The 11,317-nt window shown below is 71.2% G+C and overlaps 2 protein-coding genes across 2 annotated transcripts in view; one reads left to right on the plus strand and one right to left on the minus strand.

Moving 5' to 3' along the window:
* Nucleotides 1-1,704: 1,704 nt before the first annotated feature.
* On the plus strand, nucleotides 1,705-7,350 carry AURANDRAFT_63756 (hypothetical protein; the record flags this gene model as incomplete). Its single annotated transcript, XM_009038232.1, has 3 exons — nucleotides 1,705-3,564; nucleotides 5,469-6,071; nucleotides 6,286-7,350. 3 exons carry the CDS (start codon nucleotides 1,705-1,707, stop codon nucleotides 7,348-7,350), a joined length of 3,528 nt encoding a protein of 1,175 aa, XP_009036480.1.
* Nucleotides 7,351-10,258: 2,908 nt separating this feature from the next.
* Nucleotides 10,259-11,317, minus strand: part of AURANDRAFT_63757 (hypothetical protein) — a gene marked incomplete at both ends in the record, with an annotated part of 2,803 nt that continues 1,744 nt past the window's right edge. The window contains one exon of the mRNA XM_009038583.1: nucleotides 10,259-11,272. Coding sequence (XP_009036831.1) covers nucleotides 10,259-11,272 — 1,014 coding nt within the window. The remainder of the gene's footprint in view (nucleotides 11,273-11,317) is intronic.

Raw genomic sequence — 11,317 nt, forward strand, 5'->3', positions numbered from 1 at the left:
GTCCTGGTGCTGCATGATGAGGGGCGAGTCGAGGAGCGTCGTGTTCGAGTCGACGAGCGTCGTGGCGGGCGTGGCGGAGGCGGGGGTGGCGAGGACGCACAAGACGGCGGCGTGCAGGTGTTGCAACGGGTCGCAGTAGCAACAGCGGCGAGGCGGCGACCCGCTCACAACTGCCCTGGGGGGGGGTCTGGGGCCAGGCAGGTCTCCGTCGACAAAGCGCCGAGCCACGACCTGCGCTGGCGGCGGCTCGGTCAAAATGCCGTCCCCGGCGCCGACGGACGTCCGGACGCGGGCTACCACGTCCTGGGCCCGACGAACTCAGGCGTGGACGTCGTACAAAGGCCGCCCCACTGCGACGGCCTGCATGGGCAGGGGGGGACCAGTAAAAATTTTTTGGCAGGCCGTGATCGCGGGCGAGTTTGAAGGACCTAGGCGCCCCCCCGAGCGCGTGCCGGGGCGCGTCGCGCGGGCCCTGGTGGTAGCAGCCCGCCGTGAGGCGGCAGGCGCCGGCCGCGCGGAAGGCCGCGCGCCGCGCGCGGCCTCGCGGCCGTCGAGCGTGTCGACGACGTCCACGGTGCAGCGCACGGCGCCGACGTCGATGAGGCTGGCGTTCTTCTCGTCGCCCGGGTCGACGCCGTGGCTCCTGGGCGTCGGCGGCGCCGGCGCGGGCGTCGACGCGGGGCTCACGGGCATGCTCATGAGCACGGCCTCGCGGCCGGCCGCGCCGCCGTCGACGACGTCCACGGTGCAGCGCACGGCGCCGCCGGCGTCGAGGTCGGCCAAGAGCAACGCCGTCCAGGCCTCGACGTCGGGCGCCACCGTCGACGGCGCCGACGACGGCGCGCGCGGCCTCGAGCATGCTCATGAGCATCTTCTTCGAGTGCTTGTCCGCGAAGAAGCCGCAGCGCCAGACGACGACGCGCGGCGGGCCGTGGCAGTAGAACCACTGGAGCACGGCGAGGACGGCCTGGCCGACGGCCCGCGCGACGTCCGCGCCGACGCGCGCGTGGCAGTCCTTCGAGTGCGCGCGGCTGCGGCCGCGCGGACTCGCAGAGCTCGAGCAGAGACACGCGGGCCCTCGACCTCGGACGCGGCCATGTCGCCGAAGCCCGCGGAGACGAGCGGCACGTCGACGTCCGGACTGGCAAAAAGTTCGCGAGGCCGTCTGCTTCGAGAGGCTGAGCATCAGGTCCGAGCAGTTCTGGTCCATGCCGTGGATGTTCGCCGTGTCGAGCACGGCGAGCGGCGCCACGCGCGCGTCGGGATCGATGTCGACGTCGTCGAGGAGCAGCGCGCGGGACATGGACGCGTTGCGGTCGAGGCAGCCCGACTCCTTGGGAGAACGTCCCATGCTTGCCGTAATTCACTTCAAGCTTGGGACGGCAACCCGCTTCACGAATCTTGGCTCACCTCCAGTTTGCCCACTCAAACCCGTCGATCTGGAGGTGAGTTTTAAGGGCTGCTCCGCTGCCCTAGGCGCGCTGCCTCGGGCGCGCGAAGCCTTCCGCGATGTCCGACGAGACCACGGAAGCGGCCGGCAAAAAGACTGCGCCCGAAAAGCGCACCCCAGTCGTGCGGACGGTCGAGGTGCCTGCTGGGCAGAGAGCGCACGCCGCCGTCCTCGCTGCTCGCGTGCCGACGAAGCTCGCCGTCGACCTCTTCGTCGTCGGGCGCAGCGACGCTGGCGCGTGCGTCACGCCGGGGATGGTTTTGGCGCGTGACCAGCGTTTTCTGCTGCTGCGCGTCCCGGGGCTCGACGACAAGTCCGTGCTCGGTGCGGTCGCGGCCTACAAGAAGAAGCCGAGCGGGGACCCCTGGGTCAAGGGCATCGACTACACGGAGTACTCGACGGCGACGGACCTGGGGCACCTCAAGAGCGGGAGGGGCAAGAAGCACTTCTGGGTCTCCGCGGCGATGCTCTCCTACTTGATGATGGAGCTCCTCAAGAAGTACGCGCGCAGCAAGCCCGACATCTTCGAGGAGCAGCCGGCCGTCGATGTGCCCGGGCTCCGGCTCTTCTTCGAGCCCAACTTCCACGGCCCCGCCGAGTTCGTTAGCGCGGCGGCGACCGTGTCGGTCGTGCGCCCTCAAGACGCCGCGACGTCCTTGGCGGCGGCGTCGAAGACCCCGGCATTCCGCACGCAGCCCAAGCCCGTCGTGCAGGACACCTCCACGGAAATCGACGGCGCCATGCCCCGCGAACTTCGGCGCGGCGACGCCCTGGAGAAGGGACTCGAAGACGTGGACTGCGTCGTCCGCCTGGACCTGCTCCCGCGGGCCAAGGAGGAGTGGGTCGTCCTGAAGCTCGACGAGCTCCGCGGCAACGGCACATCGGCGATCGACTGGGGCCTCGTGAGGTTCAGCGGCCTCAAGAGGGCCCTCGGCGACGCGTTCGGCAACATCCCGTCCGTCGTCGTCGGCGACGGATCCCAGATCCATGCGCGCCTTGTGGAGCTCGACCGTGACGCCGACGCCCTCGCGAAGGCGCGCCAGACCATCGCCGAGACCCGGGCCCGGCTCGCGGAGATGCCCGCGCTCGGCGGGCTCGACGACGGGACGACGCTCGTCGAGTACGTGCGACGCCTTGCGAACCTACCGGAGCTGGACCCCGCGGCCCTCCCCGACAATGCGCGCCCTTTGAAAGCTGTGCTCGCCACGGTCGACATGTCGCGCGAGGACGCGCCGTGCGCTGACGCCGCGCCCGCGCGGCCGATGCCCGAGCAGCCGCCCGACGGCGACGCGCCCTCGCCCAGCGCCGGCGCACCGCTCGAGCCCACGGCGGAGGCGCCGCCGCCGAAGAGGCGGCGGGTGGCGCCGGCGGCGAAGAAGACGCCCGCGCCGCCGAGGAAGACGGCCGCGCCGAGGAAGAGGCTCGTCGAGAAGAAGAAGGCCGCGCCGCCGAAGAAGACGAAGGCCGCGGCGCCGAAGCAGAAGGCCGTGCCGCCGAAGAAGAAGAAGGCCGCGACGCCGAAGGCCGCGCCGCCGAAGAAGAAGAAGGCCGCGTCGCCGAGGAAGGACGCGCCGCCGCCGAAGAAGAAGAAGGCCGCGGCGCCGAAGCAGAAGGCCGCGCCGCCGAAGAACAAGGCCGCGCCGCCGAAGGCCGCGCCGCCGAAGAAGAAGAAGCCGCCGCCGTCGGAGGAGACGGAAAGGCAACGAGCAGCGATGGCGATCGTCCAGGCCGCCCGCCGATGGCCCGACGGAACGCCGCTCGGCAAAGGCCACACCTCCCCGTACATCCAGCCGAAGTACGCTGACGACATCATGAGCGGCGCCAAGACCTGGGAGGGCCGCGCCTGCACGAAATGGCTCGAGAAGTTGTCCGTCGACGACTGGATCATGTTCAAAATCTCGGGCAGCTCGGACCTCATCTACGCGCGGGCTAGAGAGGTCGTGAAATTCGACACCTTCGAGGAGATGCTCGACTACTGCGGCCTCGACGCGTGCCTGCCGGGCTGCCCGTCCGTCGCCGACGGCGTGAAGATCTACCGCTCCTTCGGCTGCTTCGACGGCCGCACCTACGCGGACGTCGAGGCGGAGAGCGGCGTCGTGGCAATTAGGCTCGAGGTGCTCTAAAAGGATAGCCAGGCCTAGGCTATGCCACCGTCCCGGACGCGTCTAGATTACCACGACCCGCAGAACCTCGGCGGGGCGGGCCCCGGGTCGGCGCGCTCGCGGGCGAACGCGGACGGCTCGGACCACCGCCCGCCGCGGGCGGGCGGGACCGAGTTCCGCACCACTTCCCTAAAGTGGTCGCGCACGAGGACCGCCGCCTTGGCGTCGGCGGCGCCGCCGAACAGGACGGCGTCCTGGACGCCGACCTCGAGAGCCGCGGCGTCGCCCGAGTCGCCGCACATGGAGCTCGCGCCCAGGCTCTTGGCCCGGCAGGAGCCCTTCGGCAGGAGCTCTAGCGTCGGCAAAGCCCTCGCGTTCACGTAGAACACTCGGCGGCCGTCGACCGTGCAACGCCTGAAGCCGGCCGGCACGGCGTTGAGCTTGTCCAGGATCTTGTTCATGACGACGCTGACCTCGAAGATCGTGTTCACGCCGCCGCCGCGCCCGCCGGCGAAGCTTCTCGCGATCGTCGTGTCGCTCGTCGCGAGCGACACGCAGGCCTTGAAGAACGTCGTGATCTCCGGCATGAGGAGCTCGTAGATCTGCGCTTGGAAGGCCGCGAGGTCGAGGTCGCGGCCGGCCTCGAGGTCCGCGAGGAAGCGGCCCTGGCCGTGGTCCGCGAGGCGCTTGGCCAGCGTCAGCTTGTGCGAAGGTAGGTGATTGGACAGGGCGCCGTTGACGATGAAGTAGTCGGTGCAAGCCGCCGTGAGCATGAACGTCGAGCTCGAAAGCTCAGCCGCCGAGCAAACATCTCGACCTTTGCCTAGCGCCTTCCGGAACTCCGCTCGCTCAATCGACCCCTCGTCGGCGATCTTGATGGCGTCGATCATCAGCGTGTTTGCAGACTCGACGAGCAGGTCGACGTTGACCATGGCCGACGCGGCCTGTGGTGGAAATCAACCACTGGTTTGGCACGTCCCGACCAAACTTTGAAATTCTCTAGCTCGATCAAATCGAAGTCGATTCAGCTGATTTTTGGACGAATCGATCGCTCTCGTCGAGTTCTCGAAGCACAGCGGAAGCGCTCGTGTCAAAACCTTCGAATACGCTCACATTGAAGTCGGGTTGAAGATTTGGTTTCCACACGGGACGCGGCTCCAATCCCGCGGATCCTAGGTTCCATCGTCTTGCCGGCGCCGATGTACGCGCCGCCGAAGACGTGCCCCTCCACGTCGAAGTCGATGGGTTTCTTCGCGAAGTCATCGTGCTCGCCCTCCACGGACTGCGCCAGGTGGCCCTTCAACGCCGCCCACAACGCGTCCAGCTTCTCGCATAGCGCTTTCGTTCGAAGCTTAACCAGGCCCTGGGCCAAGGCGACGGCCGCGTCCCGCTTCCAGATTTCATCTCCGTGATTAACGAACTGCATGTCCAGCAGCGTCTGGCTCGCCTGGCGGATGCTCACGACCTGAACACCCGTGTGCTCCATCGAACCGTAGAGCACGAACTTCGCGGCACGCGACGAGCAAATGATGAGCTCCAGCAGCTTCGGGACGCCCACCGGACCGGACTTGACCGTGGGCTGCTCGTCGTAGAACAAAGGGTTCCCGAACTTGTCCTGCAGCCGCTGACACGCGGTCGACACCGACATGGACATGTCCGTCGCCTCGTTGCGCGCCAAGGAGTTTATCAGCTTGACGAACCGGCCCTTCGCGGTGTTGCTCCCCCTCTTCTTCAGCGGCGCTTTCTCCTGTTTCTGCGGCGACGCGCCAGCCGACGAGCTACGGCGGGCTGCCACCATCTCGAGGACCTCTCGGAGAAAGGGCAAGGTCAGTTTGTTTGCACGTCTTGTTGCAGTCCTCAACCCGGAGCCGCCCGGCATGTGATGGAACGAATTACGTAGCGTGCGGGCTGCCCAGATGGGCGCCGGCGCATCCTCCAGCGCCGACAGCGGGTTCTCCGACCCGCGCCGCACGCCCCCGCGCGAGACGCGGCGCGTCAGCTTCTCCGACGAGGAGCCCAAGGCGCCGGCCCGCTCTGCTGCCCCCGGCAGGCCCAAGCCCGTGGGCACGGCGAGCCGCGGCAAGTACGCCGACGCCGAGCTCTACACCGTGAAGCAGCGGCCCGGGTCGTCGCAGTCGCGGGCGTCGCGGCGGCGGCCCGACGACGGGCCCGCGCGGAGCGACGGCCCCCCGGCCGCCGGCCCGTCGGCCGAGCTCCTCGCCGAGGCGTCGCGCGCGTGCGACCTCGCGACCATGTCCTTCCTCCTGCGCACCCCCCAGCCGCGGGCCGCCGTCGCCGCGGGCCTGCGCGCCGCCGCGGAGGAGGGCGAGTGCGAGGCCGTCGAGCTCCTGTTGGGCCACGACGCCAGGGCCGCGCGCGTCGCCGACAACGCCGGCCGGACGCCGCTCCACTTCGCTGCTTTATCCAAGAAGCCCCGCGCGCGCGACGTCGCGACGCTGCTGGTCCTGGCCGACCCGCGCGGCGGGCGCGAGGACCGAAAGGGCGACACGCCCGCGCACGTCGCGAGTCGCTGTGTGGAAATCAAATCTTCAACCCGACTTCAATGTGCGCGTATGCGACCGTTTCGACGCAAGGCTTTCTGCTGTGCTTCGAAAACTTAACCAGAGCAATCGATTCGTCCAAAAATCAGCCGAATCGACTTCGATTTGACCGAGATAGAGAGTTCTGAAGTTCGGTGGGGACCCCCCAAACCAGTGGTTGATTTCCACACAGGCGAGCCGCGCGGGCGCGGCCGGCGCGCTCGAGGCGCTCGTCGCCGGCGGCGTCGACGTCGACGCGAAGAACCGGCGGGGCGAGACGCCCGTCATGGTCGCGGCGAAGCACGGCCAGGGCGCCATCGTCGCCTACCTGCGGCAGGTCGTGACGACGCGGCGCGCGGAGACGGCGCGCGTCGTCGCCGTCTGGGAGTGCTTCTTCGAGAACGCGGCGCGGCGCGCCGTCTTCGGCGACGCGCCGACGAAGCCGACGAGGTCCGCCGCGTCCTTCGGCGACGCGCCGACGAAGCCGAAGAGGTCCGCCGCGTCGACCCGGGCCGTCGCGCAGGCCCGGGCCGCGCCCCGGGCGGCGACGCGCGCGTGGACCGAGGCCTGGGACCCGACGCACGAGCGGCTCTACTACGTCGACGACGCCTCGGGCGAATCCGTCTGGGAGCGGCCCGCGGGCGGCCGCGTCGCCGGCGACGGCTGCGGCGGCTGGCGGCGGTGCTGGGACGACGGACGCCGCGCGTACTACTACGCGGACGGCAACGAGACGCGGTGGCTGCCGCCGGCGGCGCTCGAGGCCGCGCTGGCCCAGGCGGATGCCACGGAGTGCTACGACGTCGCCTCGGGCCGCACCTACCGCCTCTCCGCGTCCACGGGCGTCGCCGAGTGGGACGACGACGACGACGACGACGACTGGGTCCGGGCCGTCGACGCGGCCACGGGCGTCGCCTACTACAAGCGCGGCGTCGCCGGCGAGGCGGCCTGGGAGGCGCCGCCGGCGAGCGGCGCGCAGGGCGCCGAGTGGGTCCTCGTCGACGCGGAGCAGCCCTACTGGCTCCACGAGGCGAGCGGCGCGTCCCGCTGGGAGCGGCCGCACATGCGGTGCGCGGCCGACGACGGCGGCCGCTACTTCCTCGACCTCGCGTCGGGCGCCGCGTCCTGGGACCCGCCGGCCGAGGCGCTCCTCGCGCCGGACTGGACGTTGTGCTACGGCGACGGCGACGCGCGGCCCTTCTTCTACCACGACGCGAGCCGCCGGTCCTCCTGGGCCGCGCCCTGGACGTCCGAGAGATGATTCCTATGCTTCTTTCTCCGCGCGCGGGACGACCGCGCGGCGCACGCGGAGGACGGCGGCGCAGACGGGGACGGAGAGGCCCCCGTAGTACGCGGCGTGGCCCGCCGCGCCCGCGCCCGACGCGTCGATGTCGTACATCCACGGGTAGACGTAGCAGCCCGTGCGCGCGTGGTTCCACGTCGTGAAGGACGCGTAAAAAACGATGTAGGCGACGACGGCGGCGCAGGTCCGTCCCGCGCCGAGCGCGAACTCGCCGAGGCCGCGCCGGTCCTTGACGAGGGCGACATCGACGAGCGGGCAGAACCAGAGCGGCGTGTGCATCGCGTGCATCCACCGCTCGTAGGGGTAGCCGAGGCTCTCGTAGTAGGTCCACCTACGTGCGGGGCTCGTCGCCGTTCCCGGCCGCGGGACGCGGCGCGCCACTGGTCGCGCCACTTGGGGTTGACCGTCAGCATCATGACGAAGAAGAAGAAGAAGAGCCCGTAGACCACGAGGCCCAGGCCCAGGCACGCCGGCGCGGCCGCGTAGGCGACGCCCCGGAGGCGGCCGAACGTCTCCGCCGCCGCGCTGACGGCGTGGTAGACGAGCAAAATGCACAGCATCTGGGCCGTGAGATAGACCCAGCAATCGACGTGCTGGCGCAGCTGCACCTCGTGCGCGCCCATGTCCAGGCCGTTCTCATCGTACCAGGCCTCGGGCACGGGCGGAGGCAGGTGGTGTTGCACCTGCCGAACTCGTCGGTTTTCCAGCTCTCGAAACACCGTCGGACGCTGTGTTGCGCGTAATTGGCAACGGCGATGATGGCGCAGAGCGCCCACGACAGGGCGATCCGCGGCAGCCCCATTATGAATTCGATCAAAGTTCACTAAAAAGTTCAATTAAACCGAGAGGAAGCATGGAGGCCGTGGACAAGGCGTAAGGCGGCTCCTCCGTGATGGCGCCGTATGGCATCACGATCACGACGACCTTGGGCGCGGAGGCTTTCTCCGTGAAGCTCACGCATGGCAAGGCCGGTCCGCTGAGCGCGCCGAAGATCCTCCGCGCCTTCGCGGCGGCCCACGCTCGCAAGTTCGGCGCGGGCGCCCTGCCGGCGTCCTGCCGCCTCGACCGCCGCTGCGACGGCCGCGGCGGGGCGCCCGGGCCGGAGGACGTGCGCGACGACGTCGGCGACGGCGGCTCCGTCTTCGTCGTCGCGGCGGCGCCGGCGCCGCCGAGGCCGCCGGCCGCCGCCGCGCCGCCGCCGCCCGCCGCCGCGCCGCCCGCGGCGCCGCCACCCGCGCCGATGTCGCCGGCGGAGGCCGCGCGCCTCGTCGCGCGCGCGCGCGACCTCTGGCGCGCGGACCGGCCCTTCCGCGCGATCGGGGACCTGCAGCGCGTCGCGATCGGCGGACGCGCGGACCCGGCCGCCGCGGCGCTCGAGGCCGAGATCTGGGCGACGGACGCCGTCGCGTCGACCTACGCGCCGGACTTCGGGCCGGGCTTCCTGAGCCAGGCCTGGGGCAGCCCCGCGGCGCCGCGCTACGACCCGCGGCCCCTCGTCGACGCGAAGGGCCCGCCGGCGGAGCCGCCGCCGCCCTGGTCCGCGGCCGCGCCCCGGGAGGTCGCCATCCCCCGGACATCCTGGACAACGGACCGCGCCGGCGCGCTCGCGCGGCTCCGGGCGGGGCTGCCCGTCGTGCTCGCGGACTGCCCGCTGGTCCCGGGGCTCCGCGGCTGGACGGCCGAGACGCTCGCGCGAGACTTCGGCGACGCGCCCCTCGAGACCGTCTGGGCGCCCCCCTCGCGGCGCTTCACCGTCTTCTGGAACCGGGGCACCTACGCGGACCGGAGCCGGACCGCGGACAAGTACGCGGCCTACGAATCGCCGCCGACGAACGGCAACGAGTACCGGACGCTGCGCTGGTTCCTGGACCGCGCCGCGGAGGCGAACGGTGGTACCTACGGCGACGGCAAGGCGCGCTACCTCCAGCAGTGCCTCGGTGCGCGGCCGACCCCGAGCGGCGCGTTCGCGCACGACGGCAAGGTGCCGCCGGCGCTCCGCCGCGACCTCGAGAGCCTCGACGGCGGCCTCCTCGCGGCTTTAGGAGCCGCCGCGGGCTTCGGGCCCCACATGAAGACGAAGCTCTACGTGGGCCCGCGCGGCGCGTGTAGCCGGTGCCACTGCGACGGCTACGACGGCTTGATCGTGCAGCTCGAGGGCCGGAAGCGCGTCGTGCTCTTCGACCCCCTCGAGGCGCGGCACCTCTGCGTCTTCCCGCAGCACCACGGCCTCGAGCTGCGGCCGCGCGTCCACGTCGACGCGCCGGATTACGCGCGCTTCCCGCGCTACGCGCGCGCGACGGCCTGCTCCGCGGTGCTCGAACCCGGCGACGTGCTCTACCTGCCGCACCACTGGTGGCACCACATCGAGTGCCTCTCGGACGCGACGACGTCCGCGAACCTGTGGCTCTCGACGGGCGGCGAGGCCGGCGCCGGTGCCCTCTGGCGGTCGCTCCCGAAGCCGTTGGGCCCGGGCTGGACCTACGAGCTCGCGCGCCACGTCGAGCTCGCCGTCGCGGCCGGGCTCCCCGGCGGCGGCGCCGACGTGCCGGCCTTCCTCCGCCACTGCGCGGGCGAGCTCGCGGCCGTCGACGACCCCGGCGTGCCGCCGCTCTGGCACGCGCTCCGCTGCCGCCTCTTCGCGAAGCTCGCGTCGTTCCTCGGCGCGGCGGCGCTCCCGGCCTTCTTCGACGACCTGCTCGACCCCGCGCGCTTCGACGGCATCGCCCCCGTGGAGCCGGAGATGGCCTTCACGGACGTCCCCGGCCGCGAGCACGTCTGCCCGGGCGCGCCCGTCTATCGGCCGCTGCCCTCCTAAAAGCCCTTCGCTACTTTATGCCGGTAAAGAAAGAAAGAAGAAGCGCCCCCCCTAGCGCCGCCGCGCGGTCCGCGCCTCGTCGTAGTAGCACCGCTCGAGCGGGTCGATGAGGACCGAGTAGGACAGGGCGATGCGCTCGAACTTGGCCGTCGCGTCCGGGTCGTCGCGGTTCTTGTCCGGGTGGCACTCGCGGGCCTTGGCGAAGTAGGCCTTCTTGATCGCCGCGTCCGCCGCGTCCGGCGACACGCCCAGGACCTCGTAGTGCGACTTCGTCGGCCAGTAGTGCGCGTCGAGGTCCTCGTCGGCGGCCATGTCGGCGTACTCGGCCCGGTGGCCCGCGTGGCCGCTGCGCTCGCGGTGCGCGTCGTAGGTGTAGCCGTCGTTGGGGCCGTGGAAGTCGGGCTCGGCGTCGTACCACTGGCGCCACCGGTTGCCCGTCCAGTCGAACTTCTGGGCCCGCGGGTTGTGCTGGCGCCGCATGGACTTGTGGCCCGCGCTCAGGAGCTTCCCCCACATGTCGTTGGCGACCCTCATCTGCGGGTGGCGCCGGACGTCGAAGCCGCGCCGCCTCATTATCTCGACGTAGTCGCCGTAGTCGTCGACGGCCGCGTCGTGCCGCCCCAGCAGGCGCAGCGCGTCCCCCCGCAGGAGCAGGACCGCGGGGAAGGGCTCCATGAGCGCGAGTGCGAGGCCCGCGTCGTTCTCGACGCGCTCGCAGCGCGCCTTCCGCCCCTCCTCGCCTGGGTCCGCGTCGGACCAGCGGCCCGGGTACCGCGGCGGGTCCAGCTTCGCGAGCTCGAGCTCGCAGGCCGCGCGCCGCTCGTAGGCGACGGCGTGCTCCGCGTCGAGCTTGAGGACCTTGGAGTAGAGGTCGATGGCGCGGTCCACGTACTCGGCGTCCTTCAGGTCGACGAGCGCGTCCGCCTCCTCGAGGTAGCCGTGGACGCGCTCCAGCGTCGCCAACACCTTGGGCTTCGCGCGGAGCGCCGGCGCCCCCGCGGCGACGGCGCGCGCCGCGGCGCGCTGGCCCGTGTAGTCGAGCGCGCGCGCGTAGGCCCGGGCGGTCTCGAAGTCCATCGCGGGATCTCCCGTCGCCGCGTGCTCGAAGTG

The sequence above is a fragment of the Aureococcus anophagefferens genome (genome assembly GCF_000186865.1).
Source record: "Aureococcus anophagefferens unplaced genomic scaffold AURANscaffold_8, whole genome shotgun sequence".
NCBI classification, from domain to species: Eukaryota; class Pelagophyceae; order Pelagomonadales; family Pelagomonadaceae; genus Aureococcus; species Aureococcus anophagefferens.